The 27,055-nt window shown below is 33.4% G+C and overlaps 1 protein-coding gene across 1 annotated transcript in view; it reads right to left on the bottom strand.

Annotated features, from left to right (window-relative positions):
- Positions 1 to 451: 451 nt before the first annotated feature.
- LOC142236111 (band 7 protein AGAP004871-like) overlaps positions 452 to 27,055 on the bottom strand; it is a 99,459-nt gene continuing 72,855 nt past the window's right edge. The window contains exons 6-9 of the mRNA XM_075307363.1: positions 12,899 to 13,102; positions 6,630 to 6,685; positions 6,255 to 6,435; positions 452 to 3,835 (exon numbers count right to left, since the gene is read on the bottom strand). Of these exons, the coding sequence (XP_075163478.1) occupies positions 3,554 to 3,835; positions 6,255 to 6,435; positions 6,630 to 6,685; positions 12,899 to 13,102 (723 nt within the window). The 3' untranslated portion in view covers positions 452 to 3,553. The remainder of the gene's footprint in view (positions 3,836 to 6,254; positions 6,436 to 6,629; positions 6,686 to 12,898; positions 13,103 to 27,055) is intronic.

The following is a 27,055-nucleotide window of genomic DNA, read 5'->3' as shown; positions in this document are numbered from 1 at the left end:
TTTTCTATAGAAGTAAAATGTTGATAAAATTTTCTATAGAAATAAAATTTTGCAAAAATTTTCTGTAAAAATAAAATTTTGCAAAATTTTCTATAGAACAAACATTTTGCAAAAATTTTCTATAGAAATAAAATTTAGCGAAAATTTTCTATAGAAATAAAATCTTGCAAAACTTTTCTATACACACAAAAACATTTCACGAAAATTTTTCCAATTAAAATTTTAATTGAGTTTTAAAAAATATTCAATTAAAAATTTAATTGATTTAACAAATTTTTTAATTGAAACAAAAATCAATCACAAAAATAATAGTATTAATTAATTTTTTAATTGGATCAATTAACTTTTTAATTGATACTATCATTTCTGTGATTGAAGACATTTCAATTAAAAATTAATTGGATCAATTAATTTCGTGATTGAATCAGAAAAAAAATTTTTTGTGTGTAGAACTAGGTTAGGTTAGGTTAGGTGGCAGCCCGATGTATCAGGCTCGCTTAGACTATTCAGTCCATTGTGATAGCACATTGGTATCACACTTCTCTCTTATCACTGAGTGCTGCCCGATTCCATGTTAAGCTCAATGACAAATGACCTCTTTTTTATAGCCAAATCCGAACGGAAACCACTTAGAGAAGATTTGAAACTCTCAGAAAAAAAAATGCGCAGCATTACTGAGGTGGGATAATCCACCGCTGAAAAACTTTTTGGTGTTCGGTCAAAGCAGGAATCGAACCCACGACCTTGTGTATGCTAGGCGGGCATGCTAACCATTGCACCACGGCGGCTATAAAGAAGTAAAATTTTGCTACAATTTTCTATTGAAATAAAATTTTGCAAAAACTTTCTGTAAAAATAAAATTTTGCAAAATTATCTATAAAAATAAAATTTTCTATAGAAATAAAATTTTGCTAAAATTTTCTATACCCTCCACCATAGGATGGGGGTATATTAACTTTGTCATTCCGTTTGTAACACATCGAAATATTGCTCTAAGACCCCATAAAATATAAATATTCTGGGTCGTGGTGAAAGTCTGAGTCGATCTGAGCATGTCCGTCCGTCCGTCTGTTGAAATCACGCTAACTTCCGACCGAAACAAGCTATCGACTTGAAACATGGCACAAATAGTTGTTATTGATGTAGGTCAAACGGTATTGCAAATGGGCCATATCGGTCCACTTTTACGTATAGCCCCCATATAAACGGACCCCCAAATTTGGCTTGCGAGACCTCTAAGAGAAGCAAATTTCATACGATCCGGCTGAAATTTGGTACATGGTGTTAGTATATGGCCTCTAGCAACCATGCAAAAATTGGTCCACATCGGTCCATAATTATATATAGCCCCCATATAAACCGATCACCAGATTTGACCTCCGGAGCCTCTTGGAAGACCAAAATTCATCTGATTCATTTGAAATTTGGTACGTGGTGTTAATATATGACCTCAAACTCCCGTGCAAAAATTGGTCGAAATCGGTCCATAATTATATATAGCCCCCATATAAACCGATCCCCAGATTTGACCTCCGGAGCCCCTTGGAAGAACAAAATTCATCCGATTCGGTTGAAATTTGGTACGTGATGTAAGTATATGGTATCCAACAACCATGCAGGAATTGGTTCATATCAGTCCATAATTATATATAGCACCCATATAAACCGATCCCCAGATTTGACCTCCGGTGCCTTTTGGAGAAGCAAAATTCATCCGATCTGGTTGAAATTTTGTACGTGGTGGTAGTATATGATATTGAACAACCATGCCAAAAGTGGTCCATATCAGTCCATAATCATATATAGCCCCCATATACACCGATCCCGAGATTTGGTTTTGGAAGGAGCATATTTCATCCGAGACAGTTGAAATTTGGTACATTGTGCTAGTATATGGCAGTTAACATCCATGCCTAACTAGGTCCATATCGGTCTATAGTTATATATAGCCCTCAGATAAATCGATCTCCAATCAGACAAAAATTGGTCCATATCAATAATTGTATGTAGCCCCCATATAAGCGACCCCCATATTTCAATTCTGGCTCCCAACGTACCGTGCAAAAGTCCATATCGATTCGTAATTATTTGTAGACTTACCTAAACATACTTTTTTGTCTAATGTATACCACGTATGGACTAACTCACAATTTAGAAAACGATTTAAGATAGCACAACCCATGTAATTCGATTGTGGATGACAGTCTTTCGTAGAAGTTTCTACGCAATCCATGGTGGAGGGTACATAAGATTCGGCCTGGCCGAACTTACGCCCGTTTATACTTGTTATAGAAATAAAATTGTAACAAAATTTTCTAAAAACAAAAATTTTGCAAAAAAAGTTTCTATAGAAATAAAATTTTGCCAAGAATTTGATCATCATATTCATAGTAAAATTTTCATTTAGACCAATTTATATATACCCAACCATCTGGACTATAAACAGAACAGCTTGACAAATAACTAATGCATACATTAGTTATGGGTTGCGTTGGCTATAGTGATAATTGTGTATTGATGACAATAAGAACTACATGGCACAGTGGATAGTGTGTTAGCTTACAAACTGAATAGTTTCCTGGTTCAAAGGTGAAATTCGACAATTTTATTAAGTATTTATTAGGTATTTGTTTTTAGATTGTTTGTTTTACATTGTACGAGTATCCTGTAAAAGGATTCTAAACTTTTCATCTAAACAAATATCCTTACAGCGAAAAGCATGGTTTTTTTTCACAAATTTCGTTACGTACAACCAGAGAAATACTAGGATCACCTTACATATGTTTCAAAAGCAAAATCTTATTTTAGGACATGTTCACTGCAACCATGTTATTTTCTCGGAAATTATGTATCTGTTTTCGGAAAGAATGTTATGTATGGAAACAAAACAACATTTTTGCAACAAATTTGTTACGTGGTCCAAAATAACATTTTGCTCTTGAAATATGTATGAGGTGATCATATTCCTTCTCTACGTGTAGACCACACTATAGGTCGATACATCCGAATATATGTACTATATATAGATAGTTGGATTTAAGGTTTTTGTTTTTTTTCAGTTTTTTTTTGTTTTGTTCAATAATAATAATAATAATAATTGGAATAAAATTGATAGTGAATAAGTTTTTTAGAGATAGACAAACAATTATGTCTACAAATAAATTTTCCATAGTAGAAACAATGACATACCACATATACATGTCTTAATAGGTAGTTCCACATCATTAATTGTATAACAAAACTAAGTGGAATAGATTGAGTTATTTGGAGGAGAGGTTTTGGTCTTTACTTTATGTGTTCGCTCTTTTGGTAATGTGATGAAGGAGATTATGGAATAATGAATTAATAAAATCCAAAAGATATTTAAGTACTTAATTAAGTGTAAAAGTTATCGATACCGGATAAGGAAGCAATATTTTTACAGCTGTCTGATTTCCTTTACAAAACACACAAAAATGTCCAATTAAGAAACAACAAACAAAAGGTCTTTCAGTGTTGGCGATAGCATTTTGGTGATTCAACTGTACTCGGACATTTATGGGAATTTGACATTTAGGCAGATTTCTCTAATGACTTGATGTCCTTGTTCCCATTTTTTGTGGTTGAATATGGCTGCGATGATGATGGTGGTGGCGGGTTTGTCCCTGTTGGTGTCTGGGCCGATGATGTTGTCGGTGTGGCCAGAGCCTTTGACTTAATATCCATAGCCGCAACAGCAGCTTCGGCCAATTGATGGGTGGCAGCATCTTTGGATTTCAGGAAATATGTTACCAAATCAATTGGCATGGGAAAGACAATGGTGGAATTCTTCTCCGCTGAGATTTGGCTTAATGTCTGAAAGAAAAACCGACATGGGGAAAGAGATTGAGAGAAAGATAAATACATTAATAAAGCGAGGTAATTAGAGGTTAGAGATTTTTGTTTTCAATAACAAACATAATTGTTCCATTTATTATACACAGCAAAAATAACAACAATATTTTTTAATATTATTAATTAAAAAATTAATGGGTTATCAATCAATTTGTTAATCAAAACAAATATCAATCACAACAAGTATATACGGCCGTAAGTTAGGCCAGGCCGAATCTTATGTACCCTCCACCATGGATTGCTTAGAAACTTCTACGAAATACTGTCATCCACAATCGAATTACTTGGGTTGTGGTATCTTAAAACTTCTTAACATCGTTTTCTATATTGTGAGTTAGTCCATACGTGGTATATATTAGTCCACAAATAATTACGAATAGATATGGACTTTTTGTACGTAGAGAGCCAGAATTGAAATATGGGGGTCGCTTATATGGGGGCTATATACAATTATGAACTTGATGTGGACCAATTTTTGTGTGATTGGGGATCGATTTATCTGAGAGCTATATATAACTATAGATCGATATGGACCTAGTTAGGCATGGCTGCTAACGCCCATATACTAGCACAATGTACCAAATTTCAACTGACTCGGATGAAATTTGCTCCTCCAAGAGGTTCAAAAACCAAATCTCGATATGGACCACTTTTGGCATGGTTGTTAAATATCATATACGTACCAAATTTCAACCAGATCGGATGAATTTTGCTTCCCCAAAATTCACCGTAGGTCAAATCTGGGGATCGGTTTATATGGAGGCTATATATAATTATGGACTTATATGAACCAATTCCAGCATGGTTGTTGGATACCATATACTAACATCACGTACCAAATTTCAAACGAATCGGATGAATTCTGCTCTTCCAATGGGCTCCGGAGGTCAAAACTGTGGATCGGTTTATATGGGGCCGATATATAATTATGAACCGATTTCGACCACTTTTTGCATGGGTGTTTGAGGCCATATATTAACACCACGTACCAAATATCAACTGACTCAGATGAATTTTGGTCTTCCAAGAGGCTCCGGAGGTCAAATCTGGGGATCGGCTTATATGGGGGCTCTATATAATAATGGACTGATGTGGACCAATTTTTGCATGGTCATTAGAGACCATATACCAACACCATGTACCAAATTTCAGCCGGATCGGATGAAATTTGCTTCTCTTAGAGGCTCCACAAGCCAAATCGGGGGATCGGTTTATATGGGGGCTATATGTAATTATGGACCGATGTGGACCAATTTTTGCATGATTGTTAAAGACCATATACTAACACCATGTACCAAATTTCAGGCAGATCGGATGAAATTTGCTTCTCTTAGAGGATTCGCAAGCCATATTTGGGGGTCCGTTTATATGGGGGCTATACGTAAAAGTAGACCGATATGGCCCATTTGCAATATCATCTGACCTACATCCATAACAACTACTTGTGCCAAGTTTCAAGTCGATAGCTTGTTTCGTTCGGATGTTAACGTGATTTCAACAGACAGACGGACGGATATGCTCAGATCGACTCAGAATTTCACCACGACCCAGAATATATATACTTTATGGGGTCTTAGAGCAATATTTCGATGTGTTACAAACGGAATGACAAAGTTAATATACGGTGGACGGTATAAAAATTAGTTGGATCAAATAATGTTTTAATAGGTATTTATTTAAAGAGTAGTGACAATATTTTTTTATCCACAAGTAGTGCAAATTGGAGCAGAAGCGATGAATTTAACATGGGTTTGTCATAGGACGGATGTCCACCACTTCAACAGCAGTTGCAACGATTTTCATCACTTCTTGAGGTTTGATAGAGTAATGTGTTTTAGATGTTTCGTAGAAGTCCAAAACCATATTGTCTTATCGCCTGAGATTTAAATATATGTGAACATAAATCTTTATATATAAAGTCGAAGAAATGTGAAGTATTTGTCGCAGAAATGTGAAGTATATCTTCAAAGTGGCGCAGGGTATAATATAGTCGGCCCATCCAGAGTTGAGACTTTCCTTACTTTTTTTCATGATTTTCACTGTATTCTTGCTCTTGTCTGAAACATTTGATATCAAATATTTTCAAAAAGACTCAGTTTTTCTACAATAGATTTAGAATTTTTTTCGACGAAATTAAATTAATGCTATAAACTGCGAGCTTAACTTTGCATACAAAAATACTTGAACAGATAGACGGACGGACATCGCTAAATCGAATCAAAATTTAATTCTGTGACAATCTACATACTAAACGATGGATCTCAGGCTGGTCTTTCTTGGCATTACCTACCCATTCCCAAACTTATTACACCCTGTACCCCAATATTGGTGAAGTGTATAAAAAAACTATCTTCCAAAGATATTTTCCTCAAGTACCAACCTGCAAATATCTCAATTGTAATGCGGCCGGTGACGCTCCTATTACTTCGGAAGCCTCACGTAAAGCACGTGATGCCTTCTGCTCTCCCTCTGCTGCTATAACTTTAGCTCTAGCTTCGCGTGCTGCTTCGGCTTCTGCTGCCATGGCTCTTTGTAATTGTACAGGAAGTCTTACGTCCTTTCTACAAAAAAAGTAGAAAATAAATTCAAATTTTTCATTTTGTTAGGTATAGCAACATGTACAATATGCAAGAAATTACAATGCTTTGTACAAAATATATGTCTTTTTTCGATATTTTGTTGTTGAAAGGAAGTGTTACGGAAATGATGTGATTTTATAATCTAATCAAATGGCAAAACGGAAACGGATGCTTACATTTCAACACGTTCAACTTTAATACCCCAGGCATCGGTAGCTTCGTCCAAAGCAAGCTGTAAAAAACAGACAAAAATTTTTATTATTTAAGGCCTCATATTGTTAAAAAAATAATATTGTGGAACAATTCTTGAACCAATGATGGTAAAATTCTATCGTTTGCAAAAGTGGTATGGTAGGACTTTATACCATTCCAAATCTACGACCCCAATTCGTTATTGGCTTTGAGTGTCTAATTTTAGCAAACAATGAGAGTTAGCTAAACTGTTGCCACACGAAATAACTATGCAATTAGAATGAAATAAGTTTAGTCTTATATGGTGGTGGGTCGAGTAGGTTTGGTGGGGGCATTGCTCTCAAATGCGTTTAAATTGGATTTTTTTTTTTTATGTACTTTATTAATGCGATCTATCTTACATTGATATTTGACATTATTCGTGGTTTTTGCAAATTGTACTTCAATGGTGTCGACCCAGTGGTCAACCCATATTAAATATTAAATTTAAATTTTAAATTCATATGTGCGTCTACGCACACATATACCTATGTATAAATACATATATACATGTATGTATATTCACACATATATTATATAATGACTTAAACTAGTAAATCCTGCGGGGCTTTCCTTTTAAGTCTTTTAAACGTTTCTCGACTTGACATTAAGTTTGAAGCAAGCGGATTTGGGTGGTTGTCAATTCTTATTTTGTAGGATAAAAGTTGAGATACAATTTCTTCTTTTACTGTCTTTATATTCAATTCTTCATGGAAGCGTTGATTGGTTATGTATGTGGGAGCATTTGTTATTGTTCTCAATACTTTCGATTGAAACTGTTGTAGCACTTTTATATTTGTATTTGAAGCGGTTCCCCATAATTGAATGCCGTAAGTCCATACAGGTTTTATTATACATTTGTAGATAAGAATCTTATTTTCCAACGAAAGCTTAGATCGGTAACCAATTAGGTATTTCATTTTATTGAATTGGATATCAAGAGCTTTTCCTTTAGGCTCTATGTGTTTTCTCCATTTCAGTTTTTGGTCTAAGTATATTCCTATATACAGTGCATCATTACGTTGAGGTATCTGTATTTGGTTCAGGTATACAGGTGGGCATATTTTGTGTTTCAAAGTAAATGTTACCTGGGTTGATTTAGATTCATTTGCTTTTATACGCCATTTGCTGAGCCATAAGGACAACGTATTTAAATAGTCCTGGAGAGTATTGCTTGCATTTATTTCATTTTTGTCCACAGCCAGTATCGCTGTGTCATCAGCAAATGTTCCAATAATAGCTTTCGAGGATTTCGGGAGGTCCGATGTGAATAAAAGATAGAGTAGGGGACCGAGTACACTGCCTTGAGGTACGCCGGCCCGAATATCTTTAATGGGACTCATTTCACCAGCTTCTTGAACATAAAAGTGTCGTTCTTGAATGTAGGATGATATAAACATATAATAATTTATTGGTAGTATTTTCTTGATCTTGTAAAGAAGACCTTCGTGCCAGACTTTATCAAATGCTTGGGATATGTCGAGGAAAGCAGCTGTACAAAAATTTTTAGACTCGAATGCATTGTTAATTGTCTCAACTAGTCTGTGAATTTGCTCAATTGTACCATGTTTCTTTCTAAATCCGAACTGATGGTTTGGAATTAGATTTAGTTGGGAGACGATTGGCATTAGTCGCTGTAGAAAGAGTATTTCGAGCACTTTAGAAAAAATTGGTAAAAGACTAATAGGACGGTACGATTTCACTTGGTCAGCGGGTTTACCAGGTTTCTGAATCATAGTTATTTGTGCAACTTTCCATTGCAAGGATACAAAACAACGAGTTAAACAGGCATTGTAAATAAATGTTAAAAGATTTATTGCTTCTTTTGGAAGTTCTTTTAACACTTTTGGTGTGATTAAGTCATAGCCAGGTGCTTTATTTGTTTTAAGGTTACTGATGGCCTTGTTAACTTCAGTTTTTGTAAACTTTTTTATGGGTAGCTCGAGCTGATGTGGTTCACTGAGGAATTCATGAATATTTTCAGGTACAGTGTCGGTTGTATTTGGGGTAAAAACCTCACTCAAATAGTTTGCAAATGTGACTGCTTTTTCAAAATTATTTCTTGTCCAAGAGTTATTTGGTTTTCTAATAGGGTGATTTAGTTTAGGGTATCTTTGTAACGATTTTGTTACTTTCCAAAGAGAATAGTCCGTAGACTTATTTGGCCCCAAGTTCTGGATGTCTCTTTCAAAATTTTCATTTTGAATATTTTGTAAGAGGTTTCGAAGCTCTCTTGTTGCTTTATTTAATTTTTTCTTATCTTCAGGAGATTTCGTTCTATGCCATTCTTTTTTTGCTTTTCGTTTCTCTGCAAGCTTGATTTGAACTTTCCTAGGGGTGTTTGAATACATTTTGTAAACTATTTGAGGAGTTGCATTCCATGATGCCTCTTGTAAAAGCTTGACCAGATATTCCACTGCTTCCGATATTTCATTGTCTGTTTTCAATGAAATATTGGTGTTTATTTTATTACTTATGTAATAACGGAAGTAATGCCAATTTGTTTTCTTATTATGAAGTGAACACTTCTCTTCGCACACTTTATATTTTGAGTCCATTATCAAGAACACGGGTGAGTGGTCCGAAGAAAGTTCATTGCATGTTATACATCGAAGTGATTTTTCAGGTATACCCTACGAGACACAAAAATCTATTAGGTCTGGGATTTTGTTTGAATCACTTGGCCAATATGTTGGGGTGCCAGAGGATATAACATTTAGGTTTAATTCTCTAATAGCATACAATAGTTGTCTTCCTTTGGGAGTTACGAGCCTAGATCCCCATAAAGGATGTTTAGCGTTGTAATCTCCACAAGCTATGAACTTTTGTCCAAGAGTGCTGAAGAAATTTACATATACTTCCTTTTTTATGTTATGCCTGGGAGGACAGTAAATAGAAGAAACCGTCAACGGCCCATGCCAATCCTCAACTATGATATTAGTAGCTTGAATTTCATGAGTACAATAAGGAATTCCTTGGAGATACATACCAAGCTCCAACATCCACGTCAAGGAAAAAAGTGTCCAGATTTTACAAGACACCCAAAATAGCAAGTGCCCACCGTATACAAATGCGCTTAATCATATTGTATTTAATAATATAGCGAGGGACGTTTGGTATCTATCAAGAACCATGAAAATGCCGCCAGAAGAATATTCTAACATACTGCTTGAAAATTTCACCGCTGAACGTTATTGGTATTAGATTTCGCTCAGGCAAGAAATAATGCTCATACACGGTAGCACATTGGTGCAATGGCTAGCATGCCCGCCCTGCATTCAAAGGGTCATGGGTTCACTACCAGTTTCGACAAGGCACCAAAAAGTTTTTCAACAGTGGATTATACCCTCCCAGTTTTGTCAAAATTTTATTTCTATAGAAAATTTTGTCAAAATTTTATTTCTATAGAAAATTTCGTCAAAATTTTATTTCTATAGAAAATTTCGTCAAAATTTTATTTCTATAGAAAATTTTTGCAAAATTTTATTTTTATAAAAAATTTTTGCAAAATTTTATTTTTATAGAAAATTTTGTCGAAATGTTATTTCTCTAGCAAATTTTGTCAAAGTTATATTGCTATAAAAAATTTTGTCAAAAAAAATTTTATTTCCATAGAAAATGTTGTCAAAACTTTATTTCCATAGCAAATTTTGTCAAAATTTTATTTCTATACAAAATTTTATTTCTATAGAAAATTTTTGCAAAATTTTATTTTTATAGAAAATGTTGTAAAAATTTTATTTCTATAGAAATATGTTTCAAAATTTTATTTCTTTAGAAAATTTTTGCAAAATTTTATTTCTATAGAAAATTTTGGCAAAATTTTATTTCTATAGAAAATTTTTGAAAAATTTTATTTCAATAGAAAATTTTTGCAAAATTTTATTTCTACAGAAAAATTTTTCAAAATTTTATTTCTTTAGAAAATTTTTGCAAAATTTTATTTCTTTAGAAAATTTTTGCAAAATTTTATTTCTATAGAACATTTTTGCAACATTTTATTTCTATAGAAAATTTTTGCAAAATTTTATTTCTATAGAAAATTTTTGCAAAATTTTATTTCTATAGAAAATGCTTGCAAAATTTTATTTCTGTAGAAAATTTTTGCAAAATTTAATTTCTATAGAAAATTTTTGCAAAATTTTATTTTATAGAATTTTTTTTCCAAAATTGTATCTCTACAGAAATAAAATTTTAGAAAAATTGAAGTATGTTTAGCAAAATCGACCACAGCATTAATAATTCTTCCAATCTACCAAACAGTAAAAAAATCTACCATTTGTGGTAATGTTGATGACATATCAGAGTGTTTCTAAACTTCTCTAAGTAGTTTCGCCGCAATGTGGAACGCCGTTGGGACTTGTCTGTAAAATGGAGATCCTTTGCCATTGTGCTAAACTTATAATCGGGTAGCACTCATTGATAAGGGAGAAGTTCACTACTGTGGTACCACAATGGACTGAATAGTCAAACTGAGCCTGAAATATCATGTTGCCACCATACCTAACCTAACAAACGCTTACGTACACTGGTGCCGTTGCCACCAGCGTGAGTCACGAATGATTCCATGGCAATTTCGTGTCACATGCACACCTCTAGTCCAGAACAGAAAACAGATTTGATCGAAATCCATGTCGCAGTGCAGGAAAACTTGCTCATGCAACACATATTGAAAAATAACCTTTGACTAAAGCCACTTTATAAAACACAATGTTACTTAAAAACAAGTAAGTAAAGTCTAAAGTCGGGCGGAGCCGACTATATTATACCCTTCACCACGATGTAGACAAACATTTGTGTTACAATCTCAACTACTTCAAATTTGCTGGGAGCCATATAAAGGTTTGCATTTCCAGATACAAATACTTTTAATGGAGACAATTTTTTTGTACTTTTACAAAAACTCTAGTAATATTTACAATTTTTGCTAAGATCTCGCCAAGATATGTGGTCAAATGTGGGTTGTGGTATATTATTTGGTCAAGTTGGGCGACTTGGAGCCTTATTTATAACCCAACCCTTCTAAAGTGTGGGAATTTTAGCAATATTTGTATAAACCGGAAAAACGAATATATGGAGGCTTTATCTAAATCTGAACCAAATTAGATCAAACTTGACACAAGTAAATATCATATTAAATATATTCTCTGTGGAAACTATCCAGTCAATTGAAGGAAAATCCCATTGAAAATGGGTCTAAAATATGAAACAGTCTACCATATTTCCCCAACTCTGGTGTACGTATATATGGAAGTTATATATAATCTGAACCGATTTTGACTAAATTTGACGTAAATGCGAGTGCAAATCGGGCACTATATTATACTGAATTGATTTCACATTGTGTAAAAGACGTGAATTGTTTGTACAAAATGTCCATACGTTTTTTTCCAAACAATTGTTGTTACAGCAAACAAAATTCCAAACGACATTCGTTTGTCTAAAATTTCGTTGGGAAGAATTTTTTTGTTTTTATGTGTACTTTAAAATTTAAATACCAAATCAGTTTGTCCAATAAAACACTCTCCATTTCATCGTTCTTGGTGCACAGAAATGGAAATCGTAGTCAAACAAAACATCTGAAAAGCTGACAAGACTCTCAACTATTATTTATTTAAGGAAAATGCCTCAATTAGTTATTTTCACTATCTAAAAATCCCCAACAATGGGGCAACTTCATTCATCTTTGCCACACTTGAACCCCAGCGGGGGAAGAGCAACAACTAAATCACAGACTTAAATTCAGAAGTTTAATATGTCATCTCTTCTGCTTTGTTTAACCCCAGCTAAAAAAGCCCCGTATTTTGGAGATTCCTCGGCCTTTGAATGCCTTGCAGCAGATCTAAAGGAGCTTATGAAAGTCACATAAACCTCCATAGCGCATCACCACCACCGTCCTCTCATGTTGCCCTCATAAAATTGCTTAAGCAGGAAGACAAAAAACAGCAATGGCTGCAATATCAGCAGCCCCACTGCCATCAGCAAACAACGACCGACATTTATTCGCAATAAAAAAATGCATAAAAAGGCACTTCAAAAATTTGTGCTACTGCTGATGCTGCTAGCTATAGAATTGCCTTTAACAACAACAAGACGACGATAAGAAATTCAAATGTAATAACAATAACAACAACAACAAAAAACATATTAAATAAAACAAAATCCAAGGAAGGACCAATGAAGATTGAACATTCGACTGGATGATGCATCTTACCTGCATTGTACCGGATATTGTCATACGCTCGCTAAGAATCTCATGCAAATGACGGGTTCCCATAGTATTCCTTAGGGTTGTCTGTGCCAGTAAACGCGTCGAATGATGGGCATTTTCCACATTCGCTATGGAGACGGTGGCATTTGAGACCCGATAATAGACAACGGCATCAACCGAAACAGTAACACTGTCTTTGGTAAGGACCTGCAGGACAATCGGAGAGAGAGAAAGTTGAAGAGAAAACAATTCAATATGAGAGAAATAATTAAAGAACTTATTTTAGCACAAACATGAAATAAAAAACGGTACAAAGTACAAGAAAAAATTATATGAATAAAATGTGTTTTAAGTGTTTATTGTATACTATATACTATACATGCATATTCTGATTTAAGCACATAGAACAAGATACCACCAATATATTTCAATTAAAAAATTAAATGAATCTGAAAAGTTTTTTTCAGAAACGTTAAGTCAATTAGGTCAATGATTGAAAAATTTTAAACTTTTAATTAAAAAATTAATTGATCATTAAGTTCAGCCCGGCCGAATTTAATTACCCTCCACCATGAATCAAATAACAGGTTGGCTGATAAGTCCCCGGTCTGACACATAGATGGCATCGCTAGTATTAAATGCATATTATTTTTATATAGTACCAACCTTCAAATACATTTTTGTTCAAATTTGACGTCTGTAAGTCAATTAGTTTCTGAGATAGAGCGTCTTTTGTGAAGCAACTTTTGTTATTGTGAAAAAAATGGAAAAAAAAGGAATTTCGTGTTTTGATAAAATACTATTTTCTGAAGGAAAAAAATACGATGGAAGCAAAAACTTGGCTTGATAATGAGTTTCCGGACTCTGCCCCAGGGAAATCAACAATAATTGATTGGTATGCAAAATTCATGCGTGGTGAAATGAGCACGGAGGACGGTGAACGCAGTGGACGCCCGAAAGAGGTGGCTACCGACGAAAACATCAAAAAAATCCACAAAATGATGACCTTAAAATGAAGTTGATCGAGATAGCAGAGGCCTCGATCGCGATAACAGAGGCCTTAAAGATATCAAAGGGAGCCACCGTGGTGCAATGGTTAGCATGCCCGCCTTGCATACACAAGGTCGTGGGTTCGATTCCTGCTTCCACCGAACACCAAAATGTTTTCCAGTGGTGAATTATCCCACCTCAGTAATGCTAGTGACATTTCTGAGGGTTTCAAAGCTTCTCTAAGTGGTTTCACTGCAATATGTAACACCGTTCGGACTCGGCTATAAAAAGGAGGTCCCTTGTCATTGAGCTTAACATGGAATCGGGCAGCACTCAGTGATAAGACAGAAGTTCACCAATGTGGTATCACAATGGACTGAATAGTCTAAGTGAGCCTGATACATCGGACTGCCACCTAACCTAACCTAAAGATATCAAAAGAACGTGTTGGTCATATCATTCATCAATATTTGGATATGCGGAAGCTCTGTGCAAAATGGGTGCCGCGCGAGCTCACATTTGACCAAAAACAACAACGTGTTGATGATGCGGTGTTTGCAGCTGTTAACTCGTAATACACCCGAGTTTTTCCGTCGATATGTGACAATGGATGAAACGTGGCTGCATCACTACACTCCTGAGTCCAATCGACAGTCGGCTGAGTGGACAGCGACCGGTGGACCGTCTCCGAAGCGTGTAAGGACTCAAAAGTCCGCTGGCAAAGTAATGGCCTCTGTTTTTTGGGATGCGCATGGAATAATTTTTATCGATTATCTTGAGAAGGGAAAAACCATCAACAGTGACTATTATATGGCGTTATTGGAGCGTTTGAAGGTCGAAATCGCAGCAAAACGGCCCCATATGAAGAAGAAAAAACTGTTGTTCCACCAAGACAACGCACCGTGCCACAAGTCATTGGAACGATGGCAAAAATTCCTGAATTGGGCTTTGAATTGCTTCCCCACCCACCGTATTCTCCAGATCTGGCCCCAGCGGCTTTTTCTTGTTCTCAGACCTCAAAAGGATGACCGCAGGAAAAAATTTGGCTGCAATGAAGTGGTGATCGCCGAAACTGAGGCCTATTTTGAGGCAAAACCGAAGGAGTACTACCAAAATGGTATCAAAAAATTGAAAGGTCGTTATAATCGTTGCTCTTGAAGGGAACTATGTTGAATAATAAAAACGAATTTTGAGAAAAAAAATGTGTTTTTCTTTGTTAGACCGGGGACTTATTAGCCAACCTGTTAAAATGCTGCTCTCAAGGCGAAAACACATGCTTTTTTTCAAATGTCTATTCTCTTGGTTCCGAATGTCTATACTCTTTACTCCGAATACTCATTCTAATATGTATTCAAATTAAATAATATTTAGACTTAAGCATATCAAATTTTTGGCCTTATCATAAAACAGTTTTCCGAAACAACATACAAGCGGTTTCACAGAAATTACTCTCTTTTGATTCTCTCGCTGTGTTATGTTGATATCTTTCTCAACCCTCCCAGTTTCCATCTCTATTTCCTTTTCTATATTCTCTCTCTTTCTGTCGCTCTCTGAATAAAATATCCAACATATATGTGTTTACTCGAAATTTGTAAATTTATATATATTTACATTCACACATATTATTTTTATAAAGCATTCATGTCCCAAACATAATATATTTTAACATATTAACATATGTGTTCCAAACATTTAGTGTTAGTTAAGGAACGTTACATGTTTGCACTTAAATAATAGTGTTTAAAAATTGTGCCCGAAACACATTTTGTTTATATCGGAACATATGAAAAACATATTTTTCTAACAATGCAGAAACCCAAGAAGTAAAAAATGGGGAAATCGGTCTTATGGGGATAATAACAAAACACGGACCGGTACAAACCACGTTCGGCACACCTCTTTATGGACCTAAAGTATTTGTAGATTTTCAATTTTAGGAAAATTGCGTAAAAATTGGGGATCGGTTTATATGGGAGCTATATCAAAACCTGGACCGATTTCCAGCATATTCGGCACATCTCTTTGTGGACCTTAGGTACCCCCAGATTTCATATTTCAAGCAAATCGGATAAAAATTGTGAATTTTAGCCAAATCGAATAAATATTGGGGTCTATAGACGCTCAAGAAATCAATTCGGGAGATCGGTATTAAGGAGTAATACCAAAACACACCTCTTTGTGGACCTGAAATATCGCTAGATTTCCAATTTCAGACAAATTGCGGCGAATATGTGCTCAAGAGCCCAAATCGAGGGTTTATAGGGGTTTATAGGGGAGCTATATCAAAACCGATATATCCCATCTTAGAACTTAGCCTGCATGCAGACAAAAGACGAATCTGTTGGAAATTTAAGGACGATAGCTCCATTATTGAAGGTTGTAGCGTGATTACAACAGACAGACGGACATGCTTATATCGTCTTACAATTTCTCCCTGATCAAGAATATATATACATCGTATAGTTGGATATCATTTTTTGATGTGTTACAAACGGAATGGCAAACTTATTATACCCCCATCATCATTCCTCTTTTCAACTTGTTGTTGTCATATAATCAGTTATCTATCTTGATTTGTATTAAAACATTCAAGTATCTATAAGCACCGTGGATGCCTCCGATAACCGCACATACTTAAGGAAAAGTACTTAAAGGGTTTTTATTACACCACGCCTCAAAGAACACACTGGCACATTACATTAATGATTTGTATTTAAATTTCTTTTAACTCCTGTACCCATGTGCCATGTATTTCCAGCATTTGTGCCAAATAAACACTTTTCACCAGGAAAGCATGGCATTTATGGCCAACATTTTATGACAACATAAAAGCCAGCATCTGCGAGGACATGAAGTTCTACATAACATCATAAAACATAGCATTCGGATAATACAACCGAAATATTTCTTCGCCAAAGGGAGGAGGGACTCAAAAACAACAGATTTGTTTTTTATTAAAAACAAATCATTATTTATTATAATGTTTATTGAATTTATGTTATTTCAATTGTTTAAAGCCTACACTAGAGTAATTAATAAGGCAAGTTATACTCGTCACGAAATATCGATTTCCACCCATATGAACCCAGCAAAAAAAGCATTGCCAAAGAAGTAGTGAAAATGTTTTTTTTTTGATCCGGAAGTGATGCAAACTAGACGCAGAATCGATGAATTTAACATGGGCTTGTCATAGGACGGATGTCCACCATTTCAATAGCGGTTGCACTGAATTTGCTTCACTTCTTAAGGTGCGGTCCGAATTCAGTGTTTTGGATGTGAATTAAAACATTTTGTGATATTTTGCTAAATACAAAATTTTTAATTTTTTATGATTTTTAATGTATTTTAATGCCTGTCTGAAAAGTTTTTCCTCAAATATTTTCAAAAATTCGCAATTTTTCTAGAATTGATTTAGTATTTTTATAAACAAAATTTGAATAGTTTTTTTTTTATACCCTCCACCATAGTATATTAACTTTGACATTCCGTTTGTAACACATCGAAATGATGCTCTAAGACCCCATAAAGTATATATATTCTGGGTAGTGGTGAAATTCTGAGTCGATCTAAGCATGTCCGTCCGTCCGTCCGTCCGTTTATTGAATTCACGCTAACTTCCGAACGAAACAAGCTATCGATTTGAAACTTGGCACAAGTAGTTGTTATTGATGTAGGTCGGATGGTATTGCAAATGGGCCATATCGGACCACTTTTACGTATAGCCCCCATATAAACCGATCCCCAGATTTGGCTTGCGGAGCCTGTAAGAGAAGAAAATCTCATCCCATCCGTCTGAAATTTGGTACATAGTGTTAGTATATGTCTCTAACAACCATGCACAAATTGGTCTACATCGGTCCATAATTGTAAATAGCCCCCATATAAACGTGATTTGACCTCCGGGGCCTCGTGGATGAGCAAAATTCATCCGATTCGGCGGAAATTTCGTATGAGGTATTAGTATATGATCTCTAACAACCATGCAGGAATTGGTCCATATCGGTACATAATTATATGTAGCCCCCATATAAACCGATCCCAAGATTTGACCTCCGTAGCCACATGAAAGAGCAAAATTCATCCGATCCGGTTAAAATTTGGACAGTTGTGAAATTTGGTACATTGCGCTGGTATATGGCCACTAATAACATTGCCAAACTTGGTCCATATCGGTCTATAGTTATATATAGCCGACCCTAAAAATAATCTACCAAAATTTTATTTCTATAGAAAATTTTGTCAAAACTTTATTACTATAGAATATTTTGTCAAAATTCTATTACTATAAAAAATTTTGTCAAAATTTTATTTCCATAGAAAATTTTGTCAAAATTGTATTTCTATAGAAAATTTTGTCAAAATTTTATTACAATACAAAATTTTTTCATGATTTTATTTCTAAAGAAATTTTTGTCAAAATTTTATTTCTGTAGAAAATATTGTCAAAGTTTTATTGCTATAGAAAATTTTGTCAAAATTTTATTTCTATAGAAAATGTTGTCAAACTGAATTATATACATATTTAATCGGCCTTTTTTGTGTAATATATACCATGTATGGACTATATACATATTTATACATATAAACATATTTAATCGGCCTTTTTTGTGTAATATATACCATGTATGGACTAACTAACAATTGAGAAGATAGTGTGAAGAAGTCTTATGATACCTTGCCATCGGCAAGTGTTACCGCAACACAAGTAATTCGATTGTAGATGACAGTCTTTAGTACAAGTTTCAATGCAATCCACGGTGGAGGGTACAGAGGATTCGGCCTGGCCGAACTTACGGCCGTTATACTTGCTTTCATTTTATTAATTCTTACTCTGTTTTTAATCTAACAATATGAAAACAGCGAGATATAAAAAATTGAAGTAGAAAAACTTCCTGTGTAGTTAAAATAAAGAACATCTTTGGGAGGACATTTTTGGAAGTATATATATATATATATATATATATATATATATATATATATATATATATATATATATATTATATATATATATATATATATATATATATATATATATATGTGTATATATATATATATATATATATATATGTGTGTATATATATATATATATATATATATATATATATGTATGTGGTGCGTATACTTTGACGCCATTTTTTACATTTAATGTATACTTCCGCGACATTTGCATACTTTGGCACCAGGTTCCATAATTTTCGTATATGTACCGCATACTTTGGCGACATTTACCATTTTGGGCCATTTTGAGTTTTTAATACCAATTGTTGTTTTTAGGTACATTTTTACAAGCTCTTCACTTGTATGTTAACATTTTTGCATTTCAAACAAGGATTATTGAGAAAATTACGAAATAAAACAGACAAAAATTCCACATTTCCATTTGAATGTGCATGACAGTGTTACCACATTGACAATTTTGTAGTTTGCCTGAGTTCACTGCACTGGTAATACAAAACTACTGTTGCGTACATGTGGCATTCTATCATTAAAATATTGAATACAGGGTGCTTCATAATAAATTAATTGTATTTTCAGATGGCGGTAAAATTTAATACTGGATGTATCATAATATTACGATTATTTCAATCGTTAGACGCTATTGCGCTAACTCTGTAGATGGTGCAGTGTGTTAAGGCGAATGTTAATACGTGTAAAATAGAATACTCGGGTTCAAATCATGGCGTAGAATATAATTTTAGATAAATAAAAGATTATTTTGTAATTTAAATTTATTGTAAAAATTAAAACATGTAAAATAGTGTGCATAATATGATTACTTTGAAGAAATTTACGAAAAAAAGAAATTTATTTCCCCATTTTTATACCCTCCACCATAGGAGACGGATATATTAACACATCGAAATATTGCTCTAAGACCCCATAAAGTATATATATTCTGGGTCGTGATGAAATTCTGAGTCGATCTTAGCATGTCCGTCTGTTGAAATCACGCTAACTTCCGAACGAAACAAGCTATCGTCTTGAAACTTGGCACAAGTAGTTACTATTGATGTAGGTCGCATGGTATTGAAAATGGCCATATAGGACCACTTTTACGTATAGCCCCCATATAAACCGATCCCCAGATTTGATCTCCGGAGCCTCTAGGAGGAGCAAACATCGTCCGATCCTTTTGGAATTTGGTACTTGGTGTTAGTATATGGTCTCTAAAAACCATGCAAAAATTGGTCCATATCGGTCCATAATTATGTATAGCCCCCATATAAACCGATCCCCAGATTTGACCTTCGGAGCCTCTTGGAGGAACAGAATTCATCAGATTCGTTTGAAATTTGGTACCCCAGATTTGACCTTCGGAGCCTCTTGAAGGAGCAAAATTCATCAGATTCGTTTGAAATTTGGCACATTGTGTTAGTATATGGTCTGTAACAACCATGCACAAATTGGTTCATATCGCTCTAAAATTATATATAGCCCCCTATAAACCGATCCTCAGATTGGACCTCCAGAATCTCTTGAAGGATCAAAATACATCCGGTCCATAATTACATATAACCCCCATATAGATCGATCCCCAGGTTTGGTACATTGTGTTAGTATATGGCCGCTAACAGCCATGCAAAAATTGGTCCTTATCGGTCTTTAGTTATATATAGCCGATGGCCAATCACACAAAAATTGGTCCATATCGATAAAAATAATCTACCAAAACTTTATTTCAATAGAAATTTTTGTCAAAATTTTATTACTATAGAAAAATTTGTAAAAATGTTATTACTATAGAAAGTTTTGTCAAAATTGTATTTCTATAGAAAATTTTGTGAAAATTGTATTTCTATAGAAAATTTTGTCAAAATTTTATTTCTATAGAAAATGTTGTCAAAATTTTATTTCTATAGAAAATGTTGTCAAAATTTTATTTCGACAAAAAGTTTTGTCAAAATTTTAGTTCTATAGAAAATTTTGTCGAAATGTTATTTATATAGAAAATTTTGTCAAAATTTTATTTCCATAAAATTTTTTTTTCCAAGTTTTATTTCTAAATGAAATTTTGTCCATGTTTTATTTCTATAAGAAATTCTGTCAATATTTTATTTCTATAGAAAGTTTTATCAAAATTTTATTACTATAGAAAGTTTTGTCAAAATTGTATTTCTTTTATAAATGTATATGAATTAGTGCTGTCATTCGGGATCGATTTCTAAAAATCCCGGGATTACACTTGAAGTAATAACAATCTACAGCGCCAAAAAATTGCTGTACATTAAACCAATTTTGTTTAATTAAATTTTATTAACAAAAACAAAAGAAGATAACAGTAAATTAAATTGCTTTTTAAATTGCTATCATAGTTAAGAAAAATTTTGTCCAACTCAATATTGTGAAGAAAAGAAACACAACAATATTATGACAAAATTAATAAAATAAAATGCATTTTATATCGCTATCCTATCCCTATTTAATATACCTCTCGTATAATAAATTCTTACTCAAGGTGTACCATAAATGTTTTTTAACTCAATTTGTCAATTTGGATTCAAAATAAAATTCCCCGGGTGACTGCACTAATATGAATATAAGAAACTTTTTTTCTTATATGCAATAATTGGCTATAAGAAAAAAAACGCATATAAGAAAACCAAATGCGGGATTTTCTGAGTTCCTAAGTTCGAGCTTAGCTTAGCTAAAATCATAACTGAATAAGTAAAAGCGGAATAAAATTATATAGTTTTGTTTATTTACTTCTAATTTATTTTTCCAATATTTCGACTAACATCGTCAGTCTTCGATTTAATTAAATCTCACAAAATAATAGGAAATCAATAAACATGTAAAAAATAATAAAAATTTTATCACCGCCGTTTAATTTTTTACTTCAATCGATGTTATTTTTGGAACGTTTTGAAAATTGCGTGCATTATCATTTTTTTGTAGACGTTAAATGGAAAAAACATAGCTATACAAAGATAAATACCGAAAATAATAAAACAACAAGTGAGTAAAGTAGAAAGTCGAGCGGGGCCGAATATATCATACCCTAAACCACACCTACTGAATTAGTAAACATAAGCATTTGTGGGGTAACATTATGAAAATTAAGGAGTACTTGTTTATTGTAATTTCATCACAATCTGAACCAAGTATAGTATTAGGAGCTATACTTGGTTTTACACCTACAGAGTTAGGTTATGTCGATACATATCGATATATCAGCTCATTAGACTAACTTAGAACTTCCCTCTTATCACTGAGTGCTGCCAGATTCTATGTTAAGCTCAGTGACAAAAGCCGAGTCCGAATGGCGTTCCACATTGCAGTGAAACCACTTACACCCATAGAAAAAGTCATGAACGGCGTGGTCATTTCGAAACGATCCGTTCATGAAAGTGAATCAACATACATGTGTTGTCAAACTGAGAACAGATGGGGTCAATCTAACAACGTAAAAATGACACCATACGTTCACATTATTTAATTTCATTGGTGAAGAAAAAAATGAAAAAAGGAATAAATTCAAATTTGACTCGGAATCAATATCAAAATCATTAGTGTGCAAAATCTTTGGAACCGGACATGCTTTTTTTTCAGTGTATATAAGAAGTTATTAAGGAAATAAAGTTTTGAATCTGGTATTATTTTTATAACATCAAAAACTACAATAAATAAAATCGAATTCATAGGATCAAAACATTGACCTAATTGAAAAAATATTGACCTAATATGGAAGACTATGCAACTTAAATTTAAGGAATCGAAATTTACCCAATGTTAACATAAGGACAAAATTTTTTGAAATAATGACATTTAATTAAATGAAAGTTTTCAATCCTTGCTTTAAAAATTTGTTTCATTAAATTTAGGACACAAATCTTGAAAATTTGCGTCTCTCTGCTGAAGTTGTAGGTCTTTGAAGTAAAGCAAATTTTCCTTAAAATAAAGAAACCTTTATTAATATATCGCAAAAAGAGGATAACAATTCGATGAATGAGATCTGTATCCAATTTTAATTTTATTGATCCTAGATTTAAAGTCAGGGTGGTCCGTCAAAATGGTATTTATTTTAAAGAAGCCGCATCTTTGGCTCGGAATCAATACCAAAATCCTTAAGGAAAAGTCAAAATCTTTGGATCCAAGTAAACTTTTTTTGAGTGTACAATTAAAATAATTTTAAGTGAAATAAAGCCTTTAAGTTTGTTAAATTTCAATAAATCAGGGCTTTATGGCCAAATTTCGGAAAATCGGGCGATACATACATATGAGAGCTATATCTTAATCTGAACCGATTTCGATGAAATTTTACAGACTTGAAAAGTTATAAAATATTAATTTGTGCTAAATTTGACAACGATCGGTAAGTAATAAAGCGCAACGTGATCCCGTTTGTCGTAATCGGCGGTACATATTAGGGCTGTCACCCGGGATAAATCCCGTCCCGAAATCCCGGGATTTTTTATTTTCAATCCCGGGATTTTTCGGGATCCCGAAAAAGTAATTGCAATTTGTTAAATTTGTGACTTTTTAGTATTATTTATTAATAAATTGGAATCTTCATTCAGTGCAAACGGCCCCTAGATTTCATAACCGATATATTGAGTTAATAAACATTTATGGTACACCTTGAGTAAGAATTTATTTTACTTGAGGTTTACTATAAAAAACGCAATTTCATCAAAAATCGAAGTAAACGATACGATCCTCCTTTGAACAATGAGCTTATGTTAAATGAAATTCCTGCCAAATAAAATAAAAAGCAATTATAAAAGGTCCGTCGACAATATAACAAGATCGCGTTTATCTAACAAAAATTTGGATACCTTGATACAGTAGAATTCATTTATAGCGACCTCGGTTATAACGACCATCCGTTTATAACGACGGATTTTCAAAGCAAGTTTGGTTCTTAATAGTTTGTACATGCACAAGCATTCGCTTAGAACGACTCCAGTTTTAGCGACCATCTGCTTTTAACGACCAATTTGCACGTCTGCTTTGGAATGGACATTCGGTTATAACGACGATGTAAGTTCTTTGTACCAATTTTTATTTTTTTCATTCCATTTTTATGTCATCAGCCAATACTAAATAAAGAAACATATACATTCGGGGAATCACAGAATTTGGTTTCGACTATCCCAAACAGAGGTGCAAATGACAAAGAAGAAATATTCAAACCAGTTTGGGATGAGTTCGAGTTCAAACCAGGACTGGGATGAGTTCGTAAATGTCGATGACAACGTCGTGACATCAGAAGAGCCTTCATTGAGAGAAATAGTGGAGAACACAAAAGAAAATGATGAAACTCACAGCGATAATGAACCAGATGACAAAGATGTGCCATTCAAAATTCCAACTAGGACAGAAACCGTGAGTGCGGTGCACACATTAAAACAGTATTTACGATTTGGGGTTCTGATATATCAGAGAGTTTATATAGTTCAGTTGAAATTATTGAAAGTAACTTAAAAATATTGTGTACACTTATTTGGATACAACGACGTTCGGTTATAACGACGTATAATTTCGGTCCCTTGGCGGTCGCTATAACCGAATTCTACTGTATTTTTAAGAAGTTACTAAAACCGATGAACTACAAAATGATTAACACAAGTGTACTAAAATATACCTAATCTACACTGAAAAAAATATTGTCGTGAGGTCAAAGATGTCATGTCTTTCAAATACGAATGCAAATTTTGCTTAGCATAGAAGACGCATTTCTCTAATATAAAGTTTTTTTCCTTGTCCAAAAGTCGATAAACTTTTCAATGAAGTTGTATTGTCCTTATAATTAAGTGATTTCACTTAAAAATGGGTATCGTAATATGAAAGAAAAAATGTTTGGGCTAAGGTCAACTTGACTTTAATAATTCAGAAAAAATCTTTAAATTTAATGAAATTGTCTTTAAATTTGTTGTCTTTTTGCATCTTAATTGCAAAGCAAATAATCGTTCAAAAATAGGACATGTTTTTCAATACTTTATTTTAAAGACGTTTTTACTTGAAAAATAGCATAATTTCTACTGGAAGTCGAGTCTGAATTTGGAAAATAAAGTTGTCGTTAACTCGTTTTTAAAGGACTTTCATAGCATATGAAGAAAAAAAGCTAAAAAAGCGAAAACTTAAAATTTGCTTCCTAGAAGCAAGTACTCAAAACCCAAATTAAAAAAGAGAATTGTGTCTTAAAAGTATCCTTACTTGTATTCTCCGCTTCTTTGGCTCGGAATCAATACCAAAATCTTTAAAGTAAAGACAAAATCTTTGGAACCGGGCATGCTTTTTTTTCAGTGTAATCAAAATCCTTAAAATTTTTTGCTGAGTAAGATATTGATATGAAATCGGGTTTCAATCTATTTTTGTGATGTTTTGTTTTTCTTTTGTTCAATTGTTGAGTTGGACTAATTTTCTCTTACGTTCTTTTGTTTATAAAATTGAATTAAACTAAATTGATTTAATGTACAACTATTTTAGGCGCTTTATATGGTTATTACTTAAAATATTTAAAAAATTCCGAAAATTTCGGGATCTCGAAAAAAATCTCGGAAAATCCCGGGATCCCGGGATTCTATATTTTGAAATCCCGAATCCCGGGATTTATAAAAATCGATCCCGAACGACAGCCTTAGTACATATACATATGGGGGCTATATCTAAACTTGATCCGATTTCTTCCAAACCAAGGACACCAAGGGCTAGATCGATTCAGGAGGTGATTCTGAGTCGATCGGTATATATTTTATGGGGTCTAAAATCAATATTTTTGGTAAATACAAATCCAAAAACAATCTTTCGATAATCTATCTAATATAAATTTCGCCAAGAATTGAAACTGCGTTCTGTAATTTTTATACCTTGAAGCACATTGTGGTATAATAACTTTGATCTGTCCTACCAGAGATTTTGAAAATATATACCGACTCAGAATATCCTCCTGAGTCGTTTAATATAAATCTAAAGTTTCTTTCATGGTGGGTTTACTTTTTTCTGGGTGTAGTTTTCAGTAACAATCATCGAGTAAGATCGTGTAAGACAATAAGGAAGCCCTTTGCTCAAAATGGGAGAAAAGCATACAATACATACATACAATCATGTGTTCTATTTATAGAATGTTTCAAAGGCAAAAACTAACACATATTTCCAAGAAGTTTAAATTCATCAACTACAGGGTGATTCATTCTTATTTAATTTATATTAAAAGTGGGCTTCGAAATAATGCACATTAAAAGTGTGGTATGGATATACAATGAACTCACGCAATTTATATAATATTAAGGGTAAATTTTTCTTTTTTAAATAATGAAATTTTTATTAAGAGAAAGTTTATAATCTTTGCTTCAAAAAATTTTTTTTCACTAAATTTAGGATACACATTTTGAAAATTTGCGTCCCTTCGTTAAAGTTACATGTCTTTAAACTAAGGCAAAATTTTCCTTAAAGTAAAGAAACACATTTTTGATTTAACCCAGACAGTCATCCTTCGTCAAAATGACGACGCGTAATTTAATTTTCGATTTAGAAAGCATTTTAGTCTATTGGGAAATGGTAAATTTAAGTTATACTAATTCGACGGTTTATGAATTTTTGTTTTATACTAATTAAAACCGAATTGAATAAGAAAATAAATTCAAGTTTGATTCACTTTTTCGATCATGATGAAAATAATAGCGTCTTGAAATGAGCCGCAGTCAAAATGACGAAGAATGACGTTAATGTACAAAAAAAGGATAACTGTCCAGGGTTAAAGAAATCGTCCTTAAATTAACTGAAATGTTGAATCTTTAGATTTAAGATAAAAACGCTTCAAATATAGGCTAAGACTTGTTTTGAGGATTTAGGATTTTTGGAATTAAGAATCATTTTTTCATCAACTTATGTATTTTGAGCTGCTGAATTCGAAAAAAAGGTTTAAAAAATTTTTATGGAACAGTTTTTCAGATATCCCGTTATTTTTAAAATTTCGCTCTTTTTTCACTTATCTCGAGTTAAAAATGTCCGATTATATCGTTGTTGGTAATAAGATGACAAATAATCGTGTGTAATTAGATCTGTGAAAAGTTAAGTGGTTCAAAAAACATCAATGCGAAAATCAAAGTTTTCAAAAAAAATCGTATTTTAGAATCGACCTTTTCCGCCAGAAAAGTATAAGCCACTTAAAAAGATTTTTTTCTCTTCGTGGTCGTATATTTTTTTAAAAATTAAAAAATTTTCATC

The sequence above is a fragment of the Haematobia irritans genome, chromosome 4 (assembly GCF_050003625.1).
Source record: "Haematobia irritans isolate KBUSLIRL chromosome 4, ASM5000362v1, whole genome shotgun sequence".
NCBI lineage: Eukaryota > Metazoa > Arthropoda > Insecta > Diptera > Muscidae > Haematobia > Haematobia irritans.
This window is presented reverse-complemented; position numbering and strand designations above follow the sequence as displayed.